A 27,970-nucleotide genomic window follows, 5' to 3' on the forward strand; every position below is an offset into this window, starting at 1 on the left:
GCTCGGACGGTAACAAAAGCCTTGCTGGAAGAAATAATACCTAGATATGGGGTCCCAGAAACGATAGACTCTGATAAAGGCCCCCATTTCACTTCAAAAATAACACAGATGCTAGCAGAAGCTCTGGGCACAAAATGGGAACAACATACTCCCTGGCATCCACAGAGTTCAGGAAGGGTAGAAAGAATGAATGGGGAAATTAAGAAACAACTCACCAAATTAACACTAGAAACTAAATTATCCTGGATAAAATGTTTGCCGTTGGCATTATTAAATGTTCGAACTCAGCCACGAGCTGATGTAGGACTATCCCCATTTGAAATGCTATATGGGATGCCCTATTCCCTAGAAAAAGTTCAAACCAATCCTAATATTACTGATCAAAGTATTAATAAATACTTAACCATTTTAATGAAATATAAAAAACAGTTATGGGAAAAAGGGATGTGGGCCCAAAGACCACCCCTAGATCTTGTGTTACACCAGGTACAACCCGGCGACTGGGTCCTCATCCGGAGCTGGAAGGAAGATTCGATCACCCCAAAGTGGGACGGACCATACCTGGTTTTAATCACCACTGACTCCGCAGTCCGCACAGCAGAGAAGGGATGGACTCATGCTAGCAGAATAAAGGGGCCAGTGGATCCAACTCGATTTCATACAGCTTCCAAAGAAGCGAGCTGGAAAATTGACGGGAAGCCGGGGGATTTAAAGCTAACAGTAAAGAGAACTTACAAATAATTTTCATGAGCTCTATCAGCTCTAAAGACATTTGGGTTGGAGATAACTGGGAACTGCAAGTACAACTAGTTGGAGAAACAAAACCTCCAGGATACTGTAAACGTCTAGAGGATTCAGCCCAGCAGCCCTTCTATCGGTTCATCCGACTTGAAAAAGAACAGAGACCTTGGGAAGGGGAGGGCCACGCTGAACATCAAAGTATTAGAGTAAGGTGTAGTTGGTTAGATTGTCGTTGTTACCCTTTTGCCTGTTTTTCCTGCAAAATCTGTAAAGGATTGTGGTGGGCTCACTGCAGAAAGGGGAGAGCTCCAAAAAGTGTATGTCAACGCTGCTGGCTGGAGCAGCGCAAATTGACATCTGAAGTACTAAATTACAAGGTTGCCACTCGGGAATTGACTAAAGGATCCCCTGAGTGGTGGGAGGTTTTCGTAAAGGGAATCAACCCTGAATTCCACTGTTACCATTCCAACGAGCCCCTGGGTCCGTTTCTCACGGATATAGTCCAGGTTAAGTGTCGCAAATTAGTTAAAAAACTCAGGTGCGACACTCCACAGTTGAATACAAAAAATTGGATCTCCCGGAGATCAAAGTGGGAGAGAGGGAACGATCCCACCCCTGAAGAATATCTCTGCTGTCGGGAAGATGGCTTGCCCTGTAACTTGTAGCAACCAAGTTGACAGGCGAGACAGAGAGGTAGATAGTGGGGATGAGGGGCCCTCCCAAACCTTGAAAGAGAACGTAAATCATCATGAGTATGAGAATGGTGACAACGGAATGAGAGAAAATGGGAATGTAAAACTGAGCATGATAAGTAGCATCCTCCCCTGCAGTGCGTATCACTCAATCCTATGGGTTTTTATGTTTGTATGGTTTCCCCTTCAGAGTGCTACAGCTAACTCACATGAACCCTTTAAATGGACCTTAAGCAGATGGGAAGATCACGATACCCGTCATATTTTACAAACAATAACGGGACCTGGAGCACCGAGCTTCAAAGTTGGAATCTGTGATTTAACTCGGAATTTAAAATGCGGGCGACTGTTAAACTTAACAAGCTTCTATATGTGCCCCGCTTCAAACCCAGGGAAGCAATACTGTAATTACCCCAAACATTATTACTGTGCCTATTGGGGCTGTGAAACAATAGCATCAGCGTGGGCTCCGGGTGGGGGATTAGATAAATATTTAAAGGTAGGACATGGACCAGTAGGATGTAAACGACCACGAGAGTGGCCTTGGACTGGGAAAAACTTACTTGGGAACTGCACCTTTCTTTACCTAAATATCACTCAACCAAGCGATTCTGGGTGGTTAATAGGCAAAACATGGGGGGTTAGGCATTGGATAGAAGGACATGATCCGGGAAATCTGATTCAAATAAAAAAAGAAGTAGCACCGCACGACCCTAGCCCTATAGGCCCAAATCCAATAATAAGCAATGACTTAAAAGAAAGTAATAAAGCCAGAGATAATGTTATAGACAAAGGTAATCAAGAACCTCAGTTATTAGTGCAGAGGTATACAACTTTATGGAAAATCATGCAAGCTACTTTTGGGGTTCTAAATCATACCCATCCTAACCTAACTAAAGGATGTTGGCTTTGCTATATGATAAATCCACCCTTTTATGAAGCTATTGGGATTACATCCGAAGCAAGGGAAATAAATGGTACAAATCCAAAGGAGTGTCTCTGGAAAAAAGAAGGAGATAATGTTCCAGGCATTACCTTGTCCCAAGTTAGTGGGCAAGGAAGATGCGTAGGAAAAATTCCTGCAGATATGTGACACCTCTGCAACACAACAATAAGCATTAACAGAACAGACAAACCTTTTGATTGGCTTATGCCAGCAGTCAATACTAAATGGGTATGTCAACAACTTGGAATTACACCCTGCCTATCGGTAAAAGCCTTTAATAATTCAGACTTCTGCATTCAAGTTCTAATAATCCCCAGAATCGTATACCACCCAAAAGAATACGTGTTAGAACATCAACAAACCCCTGAACACTACTTGGTTAAGAGAGAACCACTTACAGCACTAACGGTAGCAATCTTGCTCAGCATAGGGGGAGCGGGAGTCGGAACAGGGGTCGCTTCCCTAGTAAGTCAAACCCAAGGTATGAAAGCTCTGCGCACATCTGTAGATGAAGATCTAAGTAGAATAGATAAAGCCATAAGTGAACTAGTTAAATCAGTAAAATCCCTTTCTGAGGTAGTCCTCCAAAACCGAAGAGGATTAGATTTGTTGTTCTTACAGCAAGGGGGACTATGTGTTGCTTTACAAGAAGAATGTTGCGCTTATGTAGACCACACAGGTATTGTAAAAGACACGATGGCTGAGTTACGCAAACAAATAGAACAACGAAAAAGAGAAAGAGAATCCCAGCAAAGTTGGTATGAATCCTGGTTTACATATTCTCCCTGGCTGACCACTCTATTATCCACCCTTGCGGGACCAGTAATTTTACTAATTCTAATACTTACTTTTGGACCATGTATCCTTAGCAAACTTATTACCCTAGTGAAAAATAGGTTAGAAGCTGCACATTTAATGATAGTAAAGCCAAAGTATGAGCCACTTAGCGAAGTAGAGACTGAAGAGTATTTAGAGTTAAGCAAGAAAGAGTTAGAACGCTTTAATGAACAAAAAGGAGGTTAAAATAAAAAGGGGGGATATTGTTAGGAAAATAAGGCCTTTTTGTTCATATAGAGTCTCTCATATTCACAGAATAGAATTTTAATTAGAGCTTGTACTTGTCTGAACATGTTCTCATCTTGTCAGGCATTCCAGTGTCTATCTCATGCATTCCAGTGTCTATCTCATGCATTCCAGTGACTATCTTTCAAGGTTGACTTCATTACGAAGTTTTTAGGGAGTTAGAACTGTTTTGAAAAGGCTGCTACTAGACACCCAAACACCTAAGCAAATAGATATGTTTCAAGGATAGTTCCGTTACAGACTTGGCAAAACATGTAAACGTGCCTCGAGATAACATTTCTTGTTTTTGAGGGAATTTCCAGGTCGCAGAGACAACCTTAAAGAAGACCACTGGCGCCATCAAGAGGCAGAGAACGACCACCTAACAACAGGGTGCGCCTGCGCAGAAGAGACACTGGAGCGTCACCAGAGCGTCACACACCCGGAAGAGACAACCCAATAAGTGGGGGGGAAACGGGGAGCTAGGCGCGGTAGTTGAACCGACTGCCGCCCAGCGCGCGCTGGTTTGCTTTCGCTTTCTGCTATTAATAAATCCTTTTAATTGGATTTGACAGCTATTGTGCTCGTTTATAACAGTGTTAAAAATGCAGTTTGTAGCAAATGCATGGGTAGATATTAGGAAGAAACTGGAAAAGTTGGATGGATGGCAGACTAGAGGATTAGAGGAGCTCTTGAGGGAAGTGCAGAAAGTTTTTGTGAGAAGGGAGGATGAGAATTTCAAGAGACAGGCGAGGATTATGGCTGCAGTTGTGCGGGAAGGGCCTAACCCTAATTTCCGTGCAAGGAATGTAGAACAAAGGGAGAATCGGGAGCAGAGTTATATTTCTAGGGAAGGAAAAGAAAGAGGTCGTGAAATTGTCTGCTTCTACTGTGGAAAAAAGGGACATATGAAGAGGGGATGCAAACAACGGATAGCGGATGAGAAGGCCTTTAAAGAAGATTAGGGGTGTCAAGGGCTCTATTTGTTGGGGAAGAAACATCATAAGGAGCCCTTGGTAAAGCTTAAAGTAGGACCCCAACAACAAGAGATGGAATTTTTAGTGGATACCGGGGCTGAAAGATCCACGGTGCAAGCCTTGCCGCTTAGATGTAAAAAGTCATCTGACACTGTACATGTAATTGGGGCAAAAGGAGAGCCCTTTGAGGTATCTGTTATCAAGGATGTGATGGTAGAAACTGATTCCAAATTTAGTATAGGTTCTTTACTACTGGTACCTGAAGCAGATTACAATTTATTAGGGAGAGATCTGATAATAGAATTGGGTATTAATTTAGAAGTTGTAAATAAAGAATTACAGATAAAGCTCTGCCCTTTAAGGGTAGAGGATGAAAAGAAAATTAATCCTGAGGTGTGGTATACCCCAGAAACGGTAGGAAAATTGCAGATTAAGCCTTTTTCAGTGGAAATAAGTGATCCTGGCAAACCCGTAAGAATAAAACAATACCCTATCCCTAGGGAGGAAAAATTAGGACTAAAACCTGAAATAGATAGGTTATTGGAAAAAGGGCTTTTAGAGCCCTGTATGTCTCCCTTCAATACTCCCATCCTGCCTGTAAAGAAGTCAGATGGGTCCTACAGATTGGTACACGATTTAAGAGAAATAAATAAGAGGACTTTGGCCCGGTTTCCAGTAGTTGCAAATCCATATACTTTGTTGAGCCGTCTGGGACCTGAAAATCGATAGTATAGTGTTATTGATCTAAAGGATGCCTTTTGGGCATGCCCCCTGGATGAGAAAAGTAGAGATTATTTTGCATTTGAATGGGAGGATCCGGCAACACACCGGCGGCAGCAATTAAGGTAGACGGTTTTGCCGCAGGGATTCACGGATTCACCTAACTTATTTGGCCAAGCTTTAGAACAAATTCTTCAGGAATATAAAGTAGATAAAGGGACGACCCTGATTCAGTATGTAGATGATTTGCTTATTGCTGGGACAGGAGAAGAAACAGTGAGGCAAGAAAGTATTAAATTACTAAACTTCCTAAGCCTAAAAGGACTAAAAGTATCCAAATCTAAATTACAGTTTGTAGAAGAAGAGGTAAAGTATTTAGGGCATTATTTAAGTGGAGAGGTAAAGAAGATTGATCCTAAAAGAGTAAAAGGAATCCTCTCGATTCCAGCCCCCAGAAATAAAAAGCAAGTTCGTCAGCTACTAGGGTTAATTGGATATTGCAGACAATAGATTGAAAATTACAGTCAGAAGGTCAGATTCCTCTATGATAAATTAAGCCAAGATAGCCTAATGAAATGGAGCCCCACGGATAATCAGCGACTCCAGGAGCTCCAGAATGATTTGGTAAACGCGCCAGTCCTCAGCCTACCTGATTTAAAAAGACCCTTCTATTTGTTTGTTAATACGGAGGGAGGAACAGCATACCGGGTTTTAACCCAAGAATGGGCGGATAAAAAGAAGCCTGTAGCATATTTATCTAAATTACTGGATCCAGTGAGCAGAGGATGGCCTACATGCTTGCAGGCTATAGTAGCCACTGCCCTTTTGGTAGAAGAGGCTCATAAAATAAGTTTTAATGGAAAATTGAAAGTGTTATCCCCACATAATATCAGAGGAATCTTACAACAGAAAGCTGATAAATGGATTACAGATTCTAGACTTCTGAAGTATGAAGGTATTTTAATTGATTCCCCCAATTTGTCACTTGAAGTGGTTACCTCGCAAAATCCTGCCCAATTTTTGTATGGGAAACCCTGTGATGAAAAGTTAGCACATGACTGTTTTCAAACTATTGAAAGTCAAACAAAAATTAGACCCGATCTGGAAAAGGAAGAATTAGACGAAGGGGAGCAATTGTTTGTAGATGGTTCTTCTCGGGTTGTAGAAGGAAAAAGAAAGTCAGGATATGCTATAATTGGGGAAAAAGATTTAAAGGTAATTGAATCCGGACCACTAAGTAACTCCTGGTCTGCACAAGCTTGTGAATTATATGCAGTACTCAGGGCTTTCAGGTTATTAAAAGGAAAAACTGGAACAATATACACAGACTCTAAATATGCATATGGGGTAGTGCACACATTTGGAAAAATTTGGGAAGAAAGGAGACTTATAAACTCACAGGGAAAAGATCTAATTCATCAAGAGCTAATTGTCCAAGTTTTAAATGCCTTAAGGGGCCCGGCTCAAATTGCTGTGGTCCACTTAAGGGGACACCAGAGAGGATTGGACTTTAGAAACAGAGGAAATAATTTAGCTGACCAAGAAGCCAAAAAAGCAGCCCTACGAACTCAGGGGAACATGGGGCAGAGCGACACTGTATCTGTGGACTCCCCCAAAGAAAAATGGCAAATATATAGTTTTACCACTCAAGAAAAGGAAAAATTACAAAAGATGGGAATTGAGGAGGGGTCTGATGGACAATGGAAGCTCCCAGATGGGAGAACTGTTTTACCTAAAAGCAAGGCCTCAGAAATTTTGCAAAGATTACAGGACCAGACTCATTGGGGAACTCAGGCATTAGTAGATCAATTTGCCACTAAATATATGAGTATTGGAATCTATGATTTGGCTAAAAGAGTAGTGGGAGATTGTCTGATCTGTCAAAAAATAAACAGAAAACATCTTAGGGAAAGACCCATGGGAGGAAGGGAATTAGCTCACAGGCCTTTTGCCAAAATACAAATAGACTTCACTGAATTGCCTAAAGTGGGTAGATATAAATATTTGTTAGTAATAGTAGATCATCTCACCCGTTTTGTAGAAGCTTACCCCACTACTCGGACTACTGCTCAGACAGTGGTCAGAATATTATTAGAAGAAATAATCCCTAGATATGGGATAGTAGAAACAATAGATTCTGATAGGGGACCTCACTTTGTGTCCAAAATAACTGAGGATATCTCACAAGCTCTGGGAATTAAGTGGGAATACCATACCCCATGGCATCCCCAGAGTTCGGGAAGAGTGGAAAGAATGAATGGGGAACTAAAAAAGCAATTAACCAAATTAATAATAGAAACAAAATTGACATGGGTCAAGTGTCTCCCTTTAGCCCTATTGTACATAAGAACAAGACCCAGAGCAGATGTTGGGATTTCCTCTTTTGAAATGCTATACGGGATGCCATATGATTTAGAGGAACCCCGAGACCACCCCCGGTTAAAAGACTATAAAATAACCTCATATATTATTGCCTTAATGAAACGCCGCAATGAACTTTGGGAAAAAAGAATCATTACGCAAAGACCCCCTTTAGATTTAAAAATACATAAAATACACCCAGGAGACTATGTGTTAATAAAATCCTGGAAAGAATCTACACTAACCCCACAATGGGAAGGTCCTTATCTTGTGTTACTCACTACAGAAACTGCAATTCGGACTGCAGAAAGAGGATGGACACATGCCAGTCGAGTAAAAGGACCAGTTAACAACACTGTGTGGCAAGTAACCAGCCCTCCCGGGAACCTGAAATTGAAGTTACAGAGAAACTAATGGACTCTTATCAGATTGAATACACATCAGACTTATATTACTTAGATAGTGGGCTAATTAGTAATTCAAGTGTTAAAGTGTAAAAATCAAAATTGTAATTGCTATCCTTTTGTATGCTATATCTGTAAGGTGTGTGGGGAACGGTGGTGGTCACATTGCAACAGAGGGTATCCTCCACGAGGAACTTGCAATTCCTGTTGGAACGTACAAAGAGAGATTACAGCTTGGGTACTGACTTGTAAAGTGACTAGAGGGGAAATCCGATTAGAATCTAAAGAGTGGTGGGAAATTTTCTCAAATTACTGCTACCATACAAACGAGCCGAGCCCATTTGTGGCAGAGATCATAAAAGGCCTTTGTAAGAAAGACCTAAAAGGGGTCAGTTGTACCGCATCAGAGGTAAAAGATCAGAATTGGCGTTCTTATTGCATGCGGCAAGGCACCAGAGGGCATAAATCCCCTCCTGAAGAATACTCTTGCTGCCAAGAAGATGGTACACCCTGTGGCTCGAAGCACCCGAGTCGACGGGCGAGGCAGAGGAGTAAACAGCTGTGGAAGAAGGAGCCCTCAGGATGGAATACGCAAGCAATATTTGCGGAACTACCCCGGGACTGGGAGTAACAAAGGCAGAAATAGTTTTTGGGCTCAAAGGTATAATTGTTGCAGTGTGAGAAACCAGACCCCACATGCCATTTGCTTACTGCTTGTGATTTTCCTTTGTATATATTGTAATACTGCGGAAGTAACTACTCATGAACCTTTTAAGTGGACTTTAGGAAGATGGGAAGATTCACGAATTATAAGGAGCAATACTACAGCTAGAGCTCCCACTTTCCAGTTACCTGTGGCATCCTTAGGTACTAGTTGGGGTTCCCATTGGGTTTCATCATTTTATATGTGTCCTGCTTCAAATCCTGGTAAAGGGTATTGCAATAGTCCTGGACAATATTACTGTGCATATTGGGGTTGTGAAACAATAGCTGGTACATGGGAGCCCCCCACTCCTGATCCATACATTAAGGTGGTCTGGAAGCCAGATGGTTGTATTCCTCCCGGCTACTGGACAGGTCATAAACCCCCAGAAAATATTTGCAAGAATATACAAATTACTGCATTAAGGCCAGAGGATAGTATATGGTTAATTGGAAAAACTTGGGGCGTTCGCTTATATTCGGCTGATTTTGGCAATTTTGGTAGCTTAATATTTATAAAGAAGGAACTTGTGCCCCCTGATCCTGAACCTGTAGGGCCAAACCCAGTGTTATTAGAAAAGAAGGTTGTTTTAGCCAACCAAACAAAAAAAAGGGATCAGACCCAGAATAAAATTCAGAATGAAAACACTCCAGGAGACGAACAGGAAAAAACCCAGGAAGGTAATATACTCTGGAAGGTTATGAAAGCAAGTTATGGTGTCCTAAATAGAACCAACCCAAAACTGACGGAAGACTGTTGGCTGTGCTATAATTTAAGACCCCCATTTTATGAAGCCATAGGGGTCACTGCAAAGCCCAGGAGAGTGAATGGAACTAATCCGAATCAGTGTTTTTGGAAAAAGGGTAAAGAGACAACACCGGGGCTTACCTTGGCTCAGGTAACAGGGAAAGGGAGATGCATAGGAAAAATCCCAACACAAAGAGAATACCTTTGTGGAGTAATAGAAACAGGTGGAAAGAAACCGGCTGACTGGCTATTGCCAGCAGCTAACACTAAGTGGGTATGTAACACTCTGGGTGTCACACCGTGCATCTCACTGAAACTGTTTAATCCAAGCCAAGACTACTGCATCCAGGTAACGATTATGCCCAGAATTACCTACCATACAAGTGACTACATATATGAACAACAAACTGTGCCAGAACACCATCTAATAAAAAGGGAACCCCTCACTGCCCTAACTATTGCAACTCTCCTTACCATCGGGGGAATAGGAGCTGGAACTGGGGTGGCATCCCTAGTAAATCAACAAAAGGAATTTAAAGCATTAAGAATTTCAGTAGATGAAGATCTGAGTAAAATTGAGCAGGCCATTGATGGATTGGTAAAATTATTAAGGTCCCTATCTGAGGTAGTGTTGCAGAACAGAAGGGGTTTAGACTTGCTATTATTACAACAAGGGGGATTATGTGTAGCCCTAAAGGAGGAATGCTGTGCATACGCTGATCATACTGGAATTGTTACAGACACCATGGCAGAATTAAGGAGAAGATTAGAGCAGAGAAAGAGGGAAAGAGAGGCACAGCAAAGTTGGTATGAATCATGGTTCAATCAATCTCCTTGGTTAACTACCTTGCTATCCACCCTTGCAGGACCTCTGATACTGATAATATTAGGACTGACCTTTGGGCCATGCATCTTCAATAAGGCAATAAAAATAGTAAAGGGACGATTAGAGGCAGCACATTTAATGCTCATTAGGGCAAAATATGAACCCATACACAATGTAGATGAGACCCTAATACTAAGTCACCAGGAGTTACAAAGATTCAGTGAACAAAATAAAGATGAACAAGAAAAGGGGGAAATTGAGATAAGTAGAAGATAATTTGTTCACTGTAATATGCTTGCTTGTCTTAGTTTGCATAAGAATGTACTGTGGTATGTTAACCTAATTTGTTTTGCATAAGATAGTGGCTAAGAATGTACTGGTGTGTCTTTGAAATGCTTATTTGCTTACAAGGTGATAAGGAGGTTGAGATTAAAGTCCTGGGCGTGTGTGTATCTGGTCTACTTGCTGTATCTCAAAAGAAAAGACTTAGAAGCTATCACAACGACCAGACTCAGACTACATTTGGAGAGTCACGTCTGCAAGGAGAAAAGGGGGGATAAAAGGAAGGTTGGGACAGAACATTTTTGCGCGCCGTTGGTGGAGCAGGAGACTCCCCGGCCGCCCAGCGCTGAATTTTTGCCTGCCTTACTCGCTTGCTAATTTTAAATAAAATTGCTTTATTGAATTAAGACACTTCAAATTGCCGTGTCACAATTTATAACATCTTCTAATGTAAGTTGTTAATTTGTTACTTTCAGTGTCACAGTGGGTGTGTGATACACACATATGAAAAAGATGGTGAGGGAGATCTCTGTTTACTATAGTTTCCTATTTCTTGAATGAGTTAAAAGAGCTATGAAGCAATTGTGATTCCTTGTGTGGATTACCCAGGCCTGCAGGGAGGGCTTGGCCATGATTCCCTCTGTGCTGCAGGCAGCCCTGCAGCGTGGCAGCAGTGGCTTGCCTCTGGTGAGTTTGCAGGCAGGGTGCTCCAGCACTGCAGTGCTCAGGGCAGTTTCCTATGTTGACATCAAAGTTTAAATTCAGGAGCGCCTCTTCCCATCCAGTTATTGTTTGTACCGTAGGAACCTCTTTAGAGAGTGTTTCCTGGCAGTCAAAGAGAAAGTATTGCAGCAACAAATTCCTTACTTGCTGTCTTCCCCACTGTATCTACATTTTGTCTATTCCCTCTTCAAATTATATATTTGTAAAACTCATGCTCTGTGTCCTCAGATGCCCTTCCCAATTCAAACCTTAGCTTCTTTGCAAATTATATTGCACTAACAAGCACTGCCTCAAATTTTTTTGGTGCAGGCAGGATCACTTTGGAACTAAGTTGTGGTTTACCTTGTTCCTACAACCCTTTCAAACTTGTGAATGGAAAACTGTGATAGCAAAATAAGTCTTTAGTTTTGGCACTGTCAGCTGTGAGTAGCTGGTAGCCCTTGGAGGAGGGTGCCGTGAATTACACGCCCGCAGAACACACATAACAAAAGTAATTGAATTTGTAAGGAAGTTGAAAAAGCGGGGGAGAGGTGATTGGCAAACTCACCTCTCCAGGAGGTAGGACTAATGTTAGAAAGTGGACTGATATTGGAATGTGGATGTTGAAATGAGAAGAGAGAAAAAGAGAGAGAGAAAGAAAGAGAGAGAGGGAGAGTGAAATACACCCCAAAGTCCCCATACCGCAGCTATTTGTCAGTTATTTGTAAGTTCTCCCCCATTCCTGCTAGACAGAGTGACAACAAGGGGAGGGGAGTGACAAGGACAGAGTCAAATGCAAAGCTGTGAAAAAGATGGAGAGCGGGACCACCAATAGAGATAAGATCAAAGCAGAGGTAGCTGACTCTCACAAAGTGGTTTCTTTTTTTTTAAACAAGACTTCTTTTTTTTCCCCCTTCTGATTTTTGTTGATAAGGAGAGGAGGCTTTTGTTCTGAAGAATGGGTCTGTAATACTAAAACAGTTAGATGTTGCCTAAAAAGCAAAAAGCAAGAGATGTGATACATCTCCTGTTAAATTTGGCCTGGTCTTTTTTTTATTTAACTAATTATAGCTCACAGGAAGAAGAATTGGCCTCTGCAGCTATTAACATAGCTGGATATAAGAAGAAGAAGCAGCTGTAGAAAAAGTTTTAGTTAAACCCAGAAAGTTTTGAAGAAAACTAATGGTAAAAGTTAATGCAGTATTGTTTTTCTTTTAACACTGTGCTATTAAGAAGTCCTTTCCAGGTACTACTAAAGCAGCAATCTGAATCATGGAAAAGAGGGTGAATTCATGACAGCAAAATAAAAAAAAAATCTGTGAAGAAATGTGAGGAATGGACTATCACATCTAAACTGGGTGATACTAAATTGACTTTCAACTGGGACTGGGTGGTAACAGTTTGGGAAAACCCAAATGATCCAAGGCAGGTACAAAGAATAACACCTAACTGAGAAATAAGGCAAAGCTTGCATCACTGGTTCTAAGCCCTGCCTGAATAAGCCCTGAGACGCCTCTGACACCTCCTTGGCAGAGGAACACTGCCACTTCAAACAGGAGGATCGGGAGTGTTTGAGTCAAAGAGTTCTTATAGTCTGGCCTTAGCCTGTGGCTTGTACAGGCAAGAAGGGAAATTGCCATTAATACTATGCTGTATACTTTATTTGATTCATCCCCATATTGGACATGGCAGCTGGGTTATAAATGAATGTTTAAATTATGAGAATAACTGGCATTGTAGTTCACAAAATCTATGTTCTCATTGCAAGAAGTATTGAGTATTGAATCAATCCTCTATAAAGAAAACTCAAAAACTGAAGTAATAAATTGGTTTTGTAGATGGGAATTATCAGTGCCTGTGGACTGAGAGATACCTGAGGAATGGTGGGAAGCCACAGTTAAAAGGTGTCAAAACCAATTTGCCTGGAAATGAGTAAAAAAGGAGTGACAAGGGAAACAGAGGGCAAGCCTGGATTGAGCACTGTACTCACCAGCGAGAAGATCACACGTACCTGCTGTGGGCAGCAACCCCACAGGCAGGGGAGGTGGGGGTATAAGCCAAGCCAGACCTCTGTCATTCCTGTGTCTGTCTCTCATTTGTTGTCTTTTCCCTTCTGAGATACAAGCAAGATCGTGTCACAAAAGGTAAAACAAGCACACCAGTCTAGCTCTGTATTAACCCCAAATCCCAAATTATGCACTGAATCATATTAAAGGACTCCAAGCAGTTATAGAGAAGATAAAAAACAAAGCTGATCAGGCATTGGAATTAATATTGAGTCAGAAAAGCCAAAGAATAACTGCAGTGTATTAAAATAGGTTGCCTTTATGCTATTTATTGGCTAAAGAATGGGGTGTACAGATTGTTGAAAATAGCTGGCAATGAGGATGTCATCCTGCAAAAAACAAAGGATATCAGAAAAAAATTATGACCCAGGTATCAGTCCACAAATGGGAAAATAATGTTAAAAACTAACAGGTGGGGTAATGTATTGAGAATGGGATGGTGGAAGAAATTAGGATTCTTCCTTTTATGTGTTACAAGTGTTTTGATATTTCTTCTTTGTTTAATCCCATGTTTTATTTGATTACCAACAGAGTCCAAAGAATGCAAGAGAATAAGAAATATTGCTCAAGCCAAATGATTTATAAAGAATAAGAGGAGGGATTGTGAAAAATGCATATTTATGTTTGGCTTTTCGCAAATATTACAATGAATATTATATGTGTAATGTTAGAAAGTTATGCTGTATTAATTCTCTTACGTATTGTGTTAAGTGTAGTTTTAGGTTACAACATAATGTTAAAATACAGACTATGTATGTGGGGGGAGTTTTCTTTTTAGGAATGAGATACTCACTTTGAGGAACACCTAAATCTTCCAAAGGAGAGGAATTTATGGCTTCTTATCAGAAGAAGCTAATTTCTTCAGGCCTTGCTCAGACTCAAAGACGCCAGGGGATTAAAGGAAACAGTTGACATACAGCAGACAGTTTCTTGTTTAGAATAGAATGTATGCATAACCATGAAGGATGTATCAATATGCAACAAGTGTATTGGTTTAAGGGTGATTCCTTTGTTCACAAGTCATGCTTTTCGTGACTTAGTGTCCAAGAGCATCCAGATGTCCGTAATTCTTTGCTTTTTATTGTCTTGTAATTGTCCTAACTCCAGACTTTGTTACTCTAATTGCATTATTATTTTTATAACCATTTTATTATTATTAAACTTTTAAAATTTTAAAAACCTAGTGATTGGCATTTTTCACACTAATGATATCATACAGTTGTTGGTGTTGCTGATATGCCTGTTCTGTTTGGCATTCAGAGATAAGGGAAGGTTGACTTGGATAACCACCCTGACACCTACCTCAGGAAGTAGGGATGCTGCCACAGAACCTGACACTGCCCTGAGGATGGGAGCTGCTGCCCCAGAACCTGGCCTTGCCCCACAACTGTCATGATCCACTTAGAGGTGGTGTCATGATGATTCGTTAACCGATGAAACAGAGTGAAAATTTGACAGGGTAGAAGAAATCCATTTGGATTTAGGTGAAATGTGCCGCATTGAGCTTCCTAACATAAATAAAATATGCTGTTTATCCTAGTAGCTCTGCAGCACTAGTAAAACTGCCCCAGCTGAGAAAGAATGCAAATTTCTAAGCTGAAGAGATAAGAGAGGCTCCTTGAACCTTGAAACAGACAGGGCAGTCTGGATCATATGTCCAGTGACCCAAGAGTTCTTTCTGTACTTTCTGATAAAAAATTGGCTGCAAGTGCAACTAGCTGTAAGTGTAATGGGAAATCAGCAGAATGAATATGCATGAACCTATTGTGAAACACTACGCATATGTAAACTAGTAAAGAGGGTGAAAAAAGGGATCGGAAGTTGTCAGGGGTACACATGTCCTTTGAAGGGGAACCATCCCCACACATTGTAATAAACGTAACATCCCTTCAAATCTTTCTAGGAATTGTGGGGTTTTGTTTTTTCCTCCGTGTTTCTTGGGAGCCCCAGGAAGATGCAGAGGAAGCCACTGCCCATTTTCCCCTCTCCCCTGCTCCATCTGCCAGCCCAGCCTGGCTCCCGGCTGCAGGGCAACCACGCCGCCAACTCCATCCTGACAGGAATGGATTGGAAAAATCTCTTTCTCCTTCCCTGTGGCATGAAAATAAATCTCCTTCCCTCCTTTCTTTCTTCCTTCCTTATTTCTCTCCTTTTTTCCTCCTTTTTCTTGTTCCTTCCTCTCCTTGTCTTTCCTTCTCCAGACAAGGAGCTGATGATGGAGAACAGGGAGAACAAATCCCCATGGCAGATCCCTGTGGAAGAGGCCATTTTGAGAGGCTCGACAGTGAGGGAATTCAGTGAGTACAAAAAGCCCCAGAGATCCCACGTGAGGAGGGGCTCCAAAACCAGCCCAGGGAGCCCCGAGAAGGAAAGACCCATCCTTGGCCAGGAAAGCGGCCGGAGATCCAGATGCAGCTCGGAGCTGGTGGCTCCTGAGCTGCTTCATGGCAGGGAGAAGGCCTACAAGTGCTTGGAATGCAGGAAGTGCTCCAGTCTCCTCACGCACCTTCAGGTGCACGTGGATGGGACCCCCCTCTGAGCAGGGCCACATTTGAGCTGGAATATTGGGATTCCCAGAGCCAGGCAGGCGAGTGCATCCAGCATATCCCCCACCGACCTTGAGATGCTGCAAGTTCAGTACAGTCAGAGCAGGGGTGAGCTGGGTGAGCCAGGTGCTGGGGGGATCCCTGGGAATAGGGGTATTTGTGGGGCTGGGATGGGACTTGTCCTCCTGCTCCTCACCATCCTGGGCTTCCCAGAGCCCAGTCACTCCCAGTATGGTCCCAGTTCCCTTCAGCATGGTTCCAATTGCTCCCTGTTGGTCCCAGTGTGGTACCAGTGGCCTCTGGTATAGTCCCAGCCACTGCCTGTATGATCCCAGTCTCTTTCACCAGGATCTCAGTCACGACCAGTACCGCTCACTGTAGACCCAGCCACGCCCACTTGCTCCCAGTTGCCTCCATCATGGTCCCAGTTGTCCCCAGCATAGTGCTGGCTGCTCCCAGTGTTGTCCCCATCAGCCTCAATAGGGTTACAGACACTTCCAATATATCCCAGTTACCCTCAGCATGCTTGCAGTCATTCCCAGTCACTCCCAGTATGATCTCCATATGATGCCAGGAGAGCCCAGTCACTTCCAGTAGAAGCCCAAAGCTCATGGAACACCTGGAGGACCTCCCCCAGAGGAGGGTCCCTACAAGTTCTCCGGCTGCAGGGAGAGCCCCAAGGAACAGAAATCCCACCAGAGCCACCACCCAAAGCAGGAGGTGGTGACAGCTCTGCAGCCTGGGGCCCAGGACCACCAGGAGGGCCTCCAGACCTCCACCCCAGCAAGTGGCTCACACAGCCTCTCATCCTGTCCCCAGAATGCCACTCTTGGCATCCCCCATCCCCCTCTGCAGTCCCCCCCTCCAGCATCTCCAGGTCTCTGGGAAGAGCCCAAAGGGATGGAAGTGCCCAAAATGCTGCTGAAGTGCTGGGACTGCTCCCAGCTGTGCATACACCTGTCCACAAACCTCTCCCGGTAAGAGCCATAGTGGGCTGGGAAGGGGTTTAGGGGATCCTGAGGGGATTGGAAGAGGGTTTTGGTGGCTCTTAGGGGCATGTGTGGCTGGGAGGGGGTTTAGGTGGCTGTGGAGGCACCTGTGAGGGAATTTTTGGAGTTCTGGTAGGGCTGTGCAACTTGGTGAGAATTTGGATGGGTCATTTCAGAGGCAGGAAAGAGTTTTGATGGATCTTGGGGCCATTTATATTGCACAGAGTGGTTTGGGGAGGGGCAGCAGGGATCTGTGGGGTGGTTTGAGGGGGCTGGAGCAGCTGTGGGGCTGGGAGGGAGTTTTAGGGCAGTCGTGACCCCCCAGACCCCCAGAGCTGCCACCAGGCCCTGCCCACAAGGTGCTGCCGGGGGACAGGGGCTCCCTGTAGGGTTTTGTCTTCCTGGCACCGTGGCAGTGAGAGGGGATCCCCAGGACTGTGTGTGATCCCCCCATGCCAATGTCACCCCCTTTTCCCTCCCCACAGGGCTCCTGCCCCAGCTCCTGCTCCCCCAGAGGGAATTTGGGGAGGGGGCAGAGGGGGTTTGCAGCCCCTGCCGGGAGATAACCCCGCCCCAGCCCCTTTGTTCAGCACCAAGCTGGGCTCGGGGCCACAGGAGGAAGAGACTGGTAGGAAGCAGATCCTGCAGCTGGGACCGTGGCTGGGGTCAGGGCAAGGTCCTGCGCTGCACACCTGGCTCAGGTGTGACCCTGCCCTGGCAAGGGAGCGGCACATTCCCATCCCCACGGACCCTATCGCCAAAATCCACTCTTGGGATCCCTCACCTGTCTCTGCAGTCCCACTCCAACACCTCCAGGCCTCTGGGAAGAGCCCTGCTGCAGACAGAATTTAGATCAAAGTTACAAGGTGCTGATATACCTTGAGTTATAAGATATCAATATAACCTGATATATCTATATAAGCTGATATCAACAGAACCAAAATCATGAATTTTTATATTTCTATATAACCTAATACCTAATCTGAATCATACCTATTTATACCTATATAATCTGAATCAGAACTTTTATACCTATATAACCTGATATAAATAACTTTATATAATGTAATGACTAGTATATGGTTAACTAGTTGGTTAATGCTGAATAGACCAAAAAAAAAGAAGAAAAAAACTCGCCAGGTGGATAGTTTTAGAGGGCATAGTACTAATGAGAAATTGGCAAGTGCAATGGCAATTAGCCACAAAACAAAGAATTTAGGCTGGTTAGGACCAGACAGAACAAGGAACACAGTAATGCACATGCTCTGAAGACAAAGTTGAAAAGTTCAGATGCCAAGAAGACCTTGGAAGCCTTCCCTAAATGCCTCCCTTGCAAAACCAGGACAATCACAGACTCCTGTCAGAACCTGAATTAGGGAGGCACAAAGTGCAGTGCAGAACTATCTAATGACCATAAGCTCATACAATGTGAATGAGTTCCATCGCATTTGTGATGGTGTTTGCTACAAATGAATCCGCCAATTTAATAATTAAAGGAATGTATTAAAACAAATCAAAGTAAAATTGGAAAAGCCACAAGCAAATCAGCACTGAGCCAGGTGATCGGTGCTGGGTGAACTGGGTTCCGACTATGCAGCTCCGTACCCCTTGCAGTTCACAAGGTACTGATTTCACAGGGTCTTTTTTATACTCTCTTCAAACTTAGTGGGATTCCAGGGGCGTCTTCCTGTTTCCTCTCGTTGATCTTGCCTCTTTTCACATATTAATGCATGGTCTTTTCTTGTGGTGCTTCTAAACAGAGGTTTTCCCGGAATACTCTGATTGCAGAAACCCTGTTAAGACAGTAATCCCCTCAAATATCTTGTTCTGCCAACTAATATTCATCTTATAGTTCAATATATATTTTCCAGACAGAACAATCCTTCAGAATAACCATATTTTGAGACGGGAATCCATCCTGTGTATATTGCTCTTTCCCGTCACTTGGTTCCATTTAAAAAGATACTGTATGTTTTAGTCCTGAGCACGAATCTATTCTAAATCATATATTTATATATGTCACTGGAACATTGTAATCATATATTATAATGTTCCAGTGACACTGAGCAACACTTACTGTAAAAATATAGCACAGCACGGGACAAAGGTGGGTGAGTTAGGTGCAGAAATCCCCTCACCACCAGTGCTGCAATAAACAAATACCTGCTCCATAGACACTGGTCTGCGGGGATTTATTTCCAGCCTGTCTTTCGGGCATCAGCCCAAAGGGATGGAATTTCCCACCCAGGGTCCCCACCGAGCCCCAGTTTGGATGTGCAGCCCCCAGTTTTCCCAGTTTCCCTCTCCTTTTCCTTGTGTGGGGCTCCCCCCGCCCGCAGCGGCTGGGAGCAGCCGAGAGCCCCGCGCTGCCCATCCCGACCTGTCCCGGCTCCATCCCTGCTCCTCCCGCGGGCTGCGAGGGCTTCAGGAGCGGGGCAGGAGGAAGGGGGTGGCGGAGCGGCGATGGAAGAGCAGCGGGACAAGGGCTGGAGGGATTCGAGGGGGAGGACGAGGGGTGGAGGAGGAGCAGGAAGCGGAGGAGGACGGGAGGAAGAGCTGGGATAGAGGAGGAGGACGAAGGGGGAGCAGGGGGACAGCGCGGTCCAGCCCTCGCTGTATCCGCAGCCCTCCCGCCCCCGGGGGCATTGTCCCCCCACCATGTCGCAGGTGACCGTGGAGGGGGAGCTCGCCCAGATATCCTGGGGGCTCCGTGGGAGGGTATTTTTAGGGGGTTTTATGGGGGAGAGAGAGGGGGTATTTTTGGAGCTTGAAGGACTCCAAATGCCCATTGGGGAGATTCTGGGGGATGCCCCTGGAGGTTGCTTTTTTGTGGGGGAGGGTGGCAGAGCGGAGAACACTGGGACACCGAAATGTGCAGCCCAGAGAGTGGAGACCCGCAGGACTGAGCCCAGAGAGGGGAACACCCTGGCGAGGGGGAAATCCTGGAGCTCCCCACAGCCTGGAGCAGAGTCAGGGGAAAGGGGAGCGCTGGGACCCCGAGAGCCCCGGCATCGCTGGGTGGGAGCCCAGAGAGGGGGATCCAGGGAAGCCCCTGGAGCTGCAGGGAACCCCCAGCAGCAGAGAGAAGGGGGAGCCCCAGAAGCCCAAGGTCAGAAGAGCAGAGAGGGGGAACCCTAGGGATTCCTGGGACCCCTGACAGCCTGGAGAGGTTGGGTAACCCAGAGAGGGAAACCCTCAATATACGCAGGTTCCCCAGAAGTCCAAAGTGGAGAGACCATAGAGGGGGAACTCCTGAGAAGATTTTTTTGGAATGATCATGAACCATTCAAGTCTTGAGGGTCTCAATCTTTGTATTTCTGAGTATTTTTTCAGCTAAATCTTGCTGATCTGAAGGTTTTTATGGATACAAAATGTCCGGTGACTTCTAGAGTCACTTGGGCAGAGAAAATCCCCAACCAAACACTCTCACAGCTTGTTTTCCCCCAAACCAGGATTTCTCATTCCTAAACCTTGGCTGGATGGATGAGCAGGAGGCCGCGAGGAAGAGGCCCCAAGAGCCCCAGGTAGGTGTGGAAGAAGTCACTGCCCCTTTCCCCCCTCTCTCCTGCTCCATCTCTCACCCCTGCATGGCCCCTGGCTGCAGGATAACCCTGCTGCCAATGCTGTCCTGCTGGGGATGCATTGGAGAGATGATCACAGCCCCAAGGCTGCCAGAGCTCCAGGAGCATTTGGACAATGCTTCCAGGAACAGGCTGGGATTGCTGGGATGTCCTGTGCAGGGCCAGCAGTTGGACTTGATGACCCTTGTGCATCCCTTCCAATTTAGGATATTCTGTTATCCATTGAAAATCCCTGGAGGAAGTGCCAAGTGCTAAAGCACCAAGGTTAATTCCTGGCTCCTGGCTAGGAAGCAGACACCAGCTGCCTGCTTTGCAGTTAGAAATCTCCATGAAAGCGTTTTGGGTTTCTATGTGCTGAAAGGTGGCACTGCCTGCATGGCAGTGTGTGGGCCTTCAGTTCAGCACTCTTTGTGTCTAGAGTTGAGCCAGGAATGTGCCATGGTGGGGTGCTCCTTTGCTACAGTCACTCCTGTAACTGGGACCAGACTTGCAAGTGTGGGGAGCAAGCTCCAGGTCCAAGCACCATCCCCTCAAACCACAGAATATTAAAGTATCTCCTCAGGAGTCCCAGGGGGGACATGGCAACACCCCAAAAAGCCCCCCAGATTGTCCATCTGCCCTCCCCAAACCAGCCCACATTCACCCTATAACCCATCAATCCCCAAACCTCTCCATCACCTTTCACCCGTCATCATCACCCCAAAATTCACCACCCCATAACCTATCACCCCATAACCCATCACCCCCATGATCATCCATGATCACCCCCACCCTCATAATCACCCCTAGTCATCACACCTCAGCCATCAATCACCCCAAAATTCATCACCCCCACCTATCACCCCATAACCCACCACCCTCCAAACCATCCCTAGAACCCCACACCCACCATCATCACCCTAAAAATCATAGCCCCCCATCTTTAATCACCCCAAAATCCATCAGTCCTCACCCATAATCACCCCAAAATCCACACCCCACCCCATAACCCCTCACCCCCCAATCCATACCCCCTCACCTGCCCCATTCTGCACCCCCAGCTCTGCCCTGGCCCTGCTGTGGCTGTGTCCCCTCCTCCTGCCCACAGAGCACAGGTACAGCTGCAGGGGTGGCCTCATCCTCTCGTGTCCTCTTGGGTCCCTGCAGCTCTTTGGGCCCCTTGGAGGGTCGGTAACACCCTCTGAAAGAGTGACCGGCGCGTGCTGGCCTTGGGGACATCCCTGTCACCTCCCCTGTCACCTTCTGTAGGAGCATTTCCAGCCCTGCAGCCACACCCAGCGCCGCCTCCTGGGGACCCCCCCACTTATTTAGAGGTCCCCTCTGGGGAAAGTGGCAGTTGCAGTGCACCACTTGTAGGTCTTCAGTAGGGCAGGGGGCTCAGGGGTGGCCAGGGGGGCTTCCACCTCCATCAGTTCTGGGGGGGAGTAGTTTGGGGGGTTCAGAGGCTGCATTTAGGGGCTGGTGGGATGGCAGGAGTCATTTTGGGGGTTGTATTTGGGGGTGGTGGGATTGGGAGAATAATTTTGGGGGTTGTATTTGTGACTGATGGGATACGGAGAAAAATTTGGGGGGGCTCCAGGGCTGCATTTGGGGGTGGTGGGACACAGAGAGGCATTTTGTTGTTGGATTTTGGGTTGGTGGGACAGAGGAGGCATTTTGAGGGCTGAATTTGTGAGTGATGGGATGGGCAGAATAATTTGGGGAGGTTCAGGAACTGGATTTTGGGGTGGTGGGGGAGGCACCCCCAACCTGGCATCCCAACGTTGAAAAGTCCCAATTGGTGGGGTCCCAAATCCCCAAGGTGTCCCTGCCCACCCAAGGACCCCAATTTTTTGGGTTGTCCCACCCACCCAGGGTGTCCCCACCCAGTGGGTGCCCACACCAGCTACCCACAGCATGCCAGTGGCCAGCTGGGATCCTTCTGGACCAGTGTCCATCCAGAGTGGGATCCATGGCTCCTGTGTCTGTGTCCATCTGCACCAGTGTCCAGTCTCTCCTGCCCCCGTCCATCCCAGACTCCCCGGCTGGGACTGCTCCTCCCTGCAGAGTGGACAAGACCCATGGTCAGTCCCAAGATGGCCCCAGACCCTCTCCCACCAAGCCACCCACCTCGAGCTCTGGTACCACTGGTGTCCCCTGGAAGCCGGGCCAGCTCTGGATCTCCTGGAAGAGGAGATCCAGAGTCTTGGGCTGGGGACTTGAGGGCATCCAGGATGGTGAGCACCGAGTCCATGTGGTGTGGGGGGACAGATAGGAACACAGCTGGGGACAGGCCTGGGGGGACATGGGTGGGGGTGAAGGGGTTAAGGGGCAGGGAGAGGGTTAGAGGGTGGGATGCACCCAAAAATTTGCCAAAGTCAAAGGGGAGGGCACCCAAAACTGGGGGAAAGGATGGGAAAGACAGGAAGGATTCAAAATAGGCGGGAACAGACCCTAAATATGGGGAAGTGACCCAAAACAGGGAAAGGACTTGAATGATGGGGAAATAATCCAAAATAGGGATGAAAGTACTCAAAAAATAAGGAGAAGGGATCCGAAAGAGGGGGAAAGGTCCCAAAGTTCGGGGGAGGACGCAAAATCAGAGGACAAAGAGTGTTGTGGGGAGTGTTGCAGGGTGCCATGGCATGTCCCTACCTGCGGCAGGGCAGGCACAGATGCTCAGCGCCAGAAGCAGCCACGGGAACATCCTGAGGGTCACAGGGACACCCTGCAGGACACAGGGACACCCTGCAGGACATGGCCCTGGGGCTTTGGGGACTTTGGCCCTGCCAGGGGCAGGGGACAGGGACATCGGGGGAGGGAGAGGGGCACATGGAAGGGTTCAGGGACACATAGGGGAGATGGGGACAGTAACTCACAGCGGGGACAGGGACACGCAGAGGGGTAACAGGGAGCCACAATGGGGAAGGGGGAAAAAGAGAGGGGAGGGAACGCAATGCCACCAGGACACACATCAGGGGACAATGTCACCACAACTGTATGGACACTGCCATCAGGACGCCTCTGGTGACACCCAGCATGAGGCCACGTGGGCCCCCAGGTGACACTGACCCTTGCCCTGTCCCCAGTGGCAGTTGGGGCCCCCTGAGTGCAGTGGCCCTGGGACACCCTGGTGGCTGTCACTTGCTTTCAGGACACTTGTCACCAGCTGAACAAGGTCCCTGTCCTGCCCTGGTGGGTGGTGACGTTTGGCTGGGACACTGCAGTGGTGACAGTGGGGACATGGTGGCAGGAACTGCAACAGACTGTGCCTGGCCATGGCTTACAGGAAGCTGCTGGTGGCACAGGTGGTGGCACTGCTGCTGTCCAAGTTCATGTCCCCATCCATGTTTCCCATGTTGCCACCCATGTCCATGTCCCTTCATGTCCCCATCCATGCCTTAGTTCAATGTCTTTATTTTTACCCTGGTTTCAGGGCTTTCAAAGGGATGAACAAAAACCATTTCAAGGCTAAAACAAAATTATTTCTGTGTCCCTGCCAGCAGAGCATCCATGTGCTTGAGTGGGTGGGAAGAATCTTTTTTTGGAGGTGTTTCCACACGTCTCAAAAATCAGAAGTTTTACCACAGTCCATCCCCATTTGGCCATAGAAGATGCCCGTGGGCCAGAGAAAATTAAAATAATGGATTTATGTTGGAAGAAGACCTCTAAGGCTATCCAGTTTTGCTATGCCACCAGAAGATGCAAAAAGATATTTTTCTGGGGTCAGAAGTAAACAAATCAGCTCTCCACAATGGATTTCCGATGTTGGCCTGTGGATGTGCGCAGGTGCCCATGGGGAGCCAGGAGGATGTGAAGCTCCAAGGCAGGCGTCTTCCCACCACAGATCACCGACACCACGGATCACCGGGGCTCTGCCCACCAGGGCTCACTGGGGATCATCCAGCATGGATCCTCCTGTGGGGGATGGAGCTGGAGCAGCACACAAAGCTCTTTCTGCACTGGGGCACTCATAGGACTTCCTTTAGTGCTGGCTCTCTTGGTGTCTGGTCAAGTAACCACTCTGTGAGAAGCTCTTCCCACACTCAGGACACCTGTAGGGCCTCTCCCCAGTGTGGATGCGCCGGTGGGTGACGAGATTGCAGTTGCGGGTGAAGCCCTTCCCGCAGTCGGGGCAGCGGAAGGGCCTCTCATCTGTGTGAAGCTGCTGGTGCAGAATGAGACTGGAGCTGGTCTGAAACGTCTTCTTGCATTTATCACACTCGTAGGGCCTCTCCCCAGTGTGGCTCCTCTGGTGGTAGATCAGGTGGGACTTTGACATGAAGCTCTTCCCACACTGCCCACACTCGTAGGGCCGTTCCCCCGTGTGGCTCCTCTGGTGGACAATCAGTTCAGACCTCGACCTCAAGCTCTTCCCACACTGCCCACACTTGAAGGGCTGCTGCCCTGTATGGATTGCCAAGTGGCGGGTCAGGTGGCAGCTCTTCTGGAAGCTCTGCCCACACTCAGAACACACATAGGGCCGTTCCCCAGTGTGGCTTCTCTGGTGGATGGTCAATTCAGAGCTCGTCCTGAAGCCCTTCCCACACTCTGCACACTCGTAGGGCCGTTCCCCTGTGTGGCTCCTCAGGTGGGCAGTCAGAGTGGAGTTCTGGGTGAAGCTCTTCCCACACTCGGGACACTCATAGGGCCTCTCCCCAGTGTGGATGCGCAGGTGGGTGACCAGGCCGGAGTTGTTCCTGAAGGTTTTCGCACAGCTGGGGCAGTGGAAAGGCTTCTCCTCTGTGTGACTCTGCTGATGCCTGACAAGACAGGAACTCATCTGAAACGTCTTCCTGCATTTATCACACTCGTAGGGCCGTTCTCCAGTGTGGATTCTCCAGTGGCGCATCAGGTTGCATTTCTGGCTGAAGCTCTTCCCACACTCTGAGCACTTGTGGGATTTCTCTCCATCATGAAGCTGCTCGTGGACCCCTAGCTCCGAGCTCTGGCTGCCTCCCTGGCCCAGGTTGGGTCTTTCCTCCTCGGATCCCCGTGATCTGTGTTTGCAGCCCCTCCTCATGTGGGATCTCCAGGGCTTTTCCTCCCCATTAGATTCCCCTGCTGTGGAGCTGCTCAAAATGGCCTCTTCCACGAGGTTCTGCCATGGGGATTTGTCCTCATTGGTCTCCATCCTCGGCTCCTTGTCTGGGGGAGGTAGGACAAGGAGAGGATGAGATTTGCCTCTGTGCCACAGGGAAGGGCAAGGAGATTCCCCCAGTGTGTGCCCAGCAGGATGGTGTTGGCACCAGAGTTGTCCTGCAGCCAGGGGCCGTGCTGGGCTGGGAGATGGAGCAGGAGAGAAGAGGAAAGGGGCAGCGACTTCCTCCTCACCTGCCTGGGGCTCCCAGACTATCTTCCTCTTCCTTATGGCCTCCTCCTCCTCCTGCATCGGGCCAAGGTTTGATAATGGAAAATCCTGATCTGGGATGAAAGCGAGGGATGAGCCCGTTGGGTTTGGTGGTCCCGTTGCCCCAGAAGTCATCTCAGCTGGAGAAGTCAACGCCCCTTTCAGCCTCCGTGGCCGCGAGCCCGCTCATCCCCACCTCCCCCGCCCGTCCAGGCAGCGGGTTTGTCCCCCGCTCCGGGATCGCCGCTCTGCGCGCTCCCCGCTCCGGGGCTGCCGCGTTCCCCGGCTCTCCCGGGCATCCCCAAACCCGATATCGGCCCTGTGCCCGCCGCTACCGGGCGATCGCCACGTGGGAAGCTCCAAGTTCCCTCCAGGGGCATTTCTGGCGCAGCTTTGGGGTCCTGCAAGATCCAAACATCCCCTGCCCCGCAAAAAACCCTCCCGGAGACCTTCCCGATGGATCTGGGGAGAGCTGCCCCTCCCCGCTCACCTGTGGGTTCGAGGGGGAGCGATACTGGTGGACCCGGGGCAGCTGCAACCTGAGACGGGAAACAGCGTGGTGTTGGTGCTGCTCCTGCTCCTCCTCTTCCGTCCCTCCTCTTCCTCCCGCTCCGCCTCCGCTCCCAGCCCGGCCCGGGCAGGTGCCGACACCCAAAAGCAGCCGCGCTCTGCCCGGGGCGGGTTCCAAAGCGGCGCCGGCCCGTGCAGCACTGGGAGCGATCCTGAGAGCACCGGGAAGGAGCTGGGATGCTTTCCCTCCCGGCACCGCCCTGACTGGGAGCACTGGGAGGGAACCGGGAGCGCTTTTCCTCCCGGCACCGCTCTGACTGGGAGCACTGGGAGGGAACGGGAGCGCTTTCCCTCCCGGCACCGCCCTGACTGGGAGCACTGGGACGGAACCGGGAGCGCTTTCCCTCCCGGCACCGCTCTGACTGGGAGCACTGGGACGGAACCGGGAGCGCTTTCCCTCCCGGCACCGCTCTGACTGGGAGCACTGGGACGGAACCGGGAGCAAACAGCGTCCGGACGCGGCCGCAGCCGGCGGGGAAAGGGGCAAAGCGAAGGGCGTGGTTATGCAAATCCGGGAGCGATCGCGCGCTGGGATTGGTGGGCGGGGGCAGCGCGGGGTTTCTTCGGTCACGTGAGGGCGGTGGGGGGCCTGGAGCGATGGCGGCGGCGTCTGGTGAGAGGGGACAGGGAGCGGGAATGGGGACGGGAATGGGGACGGGAATGGGGACAGGGAGCGGGAATGGGGACAGGGAGCGGGAATGGGGACAGGGAGCGGGAATGGGGACAGGGAGCGGGAATGGAGACAGGGAATAGGGACAGGGAGCGGGAATGGGGACGGGAATGGGGACAGGGAGCGGGAATGGGGACAGGGAGCGGGAATGGGGACAGGGAGCGGGAATGGGGATGGGAATGTGGACAGGGAATGGGGACAGGGAGCGGGAATGGGGACAGGGAATGGGAATGGGGACAGGAAGCGGGAATGGGGACAGGGAGGGGGAATGGGGACGGGAATGGGGACAGGGAACGGGAATGGGGACAGGGAGCGGGAATGGGGACGGGAATGGGGACAGGGAACGGGAATGGGGACAGGGAATGGGAATGGGGACAGGAAGCGGGAATGGGGACAGGGAGGGGGAATGGGGACGGGAATGTGGACAGGGAATGGGGACAGGGAGCGGGAATAGGGACAGGGAGCGGGAATAGGGACGGGAATGGGGACAGGGAGCGGGAATAGGGACGGGAATGGGGACAGTGAACGGGAATGGGGACAAGGAATGGGAATGGGGACAGGAAGCGGGAATCGGGATGGGAATGGGGACAGGGAGCGGGAATGGGGACAGGGAATGGGAATAGGGAACGGGAATGGGGACGGGAATGTGGACAGGGAATGGGGACATGGAGCGGGAATGGGGACAGGGAATGGAGACAGGGAGAGGGATTGGGGACAGGATCGCGTTGGCAGTGGGGTAGCCATGCAGCTGGGAGCCCTTCTGGGCTGGGAGATGGAGCAGGAGAGAGGGGAAAATGGGCAGTGACTTCCTTCAAACCTGTCTGGGCCAGGCCATCTTCGCCTTCTTCGCAGTCTCCTCCTCCATTGGGCCAAGGTTTGGGAAATGGAATTCCTGTTCTGGGGGAAAAACAAGGTGTGGGCATGTTGCCTTGGGTGTTTCTCCTGCCCAGTTCCATCTCTTGAAGTCACCAGGCATCTGGTGTCCTTAAAAACCTCCAGACCACCAAGATTCAGACACTCTCAAAAATACCCAAACCACCAAGTTTCACCAAACAA

General features: G+C 48.3%; 2 protein-coding genes across 11 annotated transcripts in view; one reads left to right on the forward strand and one right to left on the reverse strand.

Moving 5' to 3' along the window:
* LOC146764937 (sushi, nidogen and EGF-like domain-containing protein 1) overlaps positions 1 to 4,008 on the forward strand; it is an 18,521-nt gene extending 14,513 nt beyond the window's left edge. The window contains exon 8 of the mRNA XM_085563408.1: positions 487 to 4,008. The gene's annotated coding sequence lies outside the window, so the exon portion shown is untranslated. The remainder of the gene's footprint in view (positions 1 to 486) is intronic.
* Positions 1 to 27,970, reverse strand: part of LOC144247295 (uncharacterized) — a 79,521-nt gene that overhangs the window by 38,003 nt on the left and 13,548 nt on the right. For 4 of the 10 annotated variants that reach the window (XM_085563399.1, XM_085563401.1, XM_085563402.1 and 1 more), the window contains exons 1-5: positions 26,165 to 26,267; positions 25,659 to 25,814; positions 23,612 to 25,472; positions 22,239 to 22,385; positions 1 to 18,557 (exon numbers count right to left, since the gene is read on the reverse strand). The exon at positions 1 to 18,557 is cut by the window's left edge and continues 33,631 nt beyond it. In XM_085563399.1, the coding sequence (XP_085419525.1) occupies positions 24,310 to 25,472; positions 25,659 to 25,809 (1,314 nt within the window). In that variant the 5' untranslated portion in view covers positions 25,810 to 25,814; positions 26,165 to 26,267 and the 3' untranslated portion in view covers positions 1 to 18,557; positions 22,239 to 22,385; positions 23,612 to 24,309. Of the gene's footprint in view, positions 18,558 to 22,238; positions 22,386 to 23,611; positions 25,473 to 25,658; positions 25,815 to 26,164; positions 27,626 to 27,731; positions 27,812 to 27,970 lie in introns of those variants that run through there. The other 6 variants (XM_085563407.1, XM_085563405.1, XM_085563406.1 and 3 more) reach the window with 4 other exon arrangements.

The sequence above is a fragment of the Lonchura striata genome, chromosome 30 (genome assembly GCF_050655825.1).
Source record: "Lonchura striata isolate lonStrDom1 chromosome 30, ASM5065582v1, whole genome shotgun sequence".
NCBI lineage: Eukaryota > Metazoa > Chordata > Aves > Passeriformes > Estrildidae > Lonchura > Lonchura striata.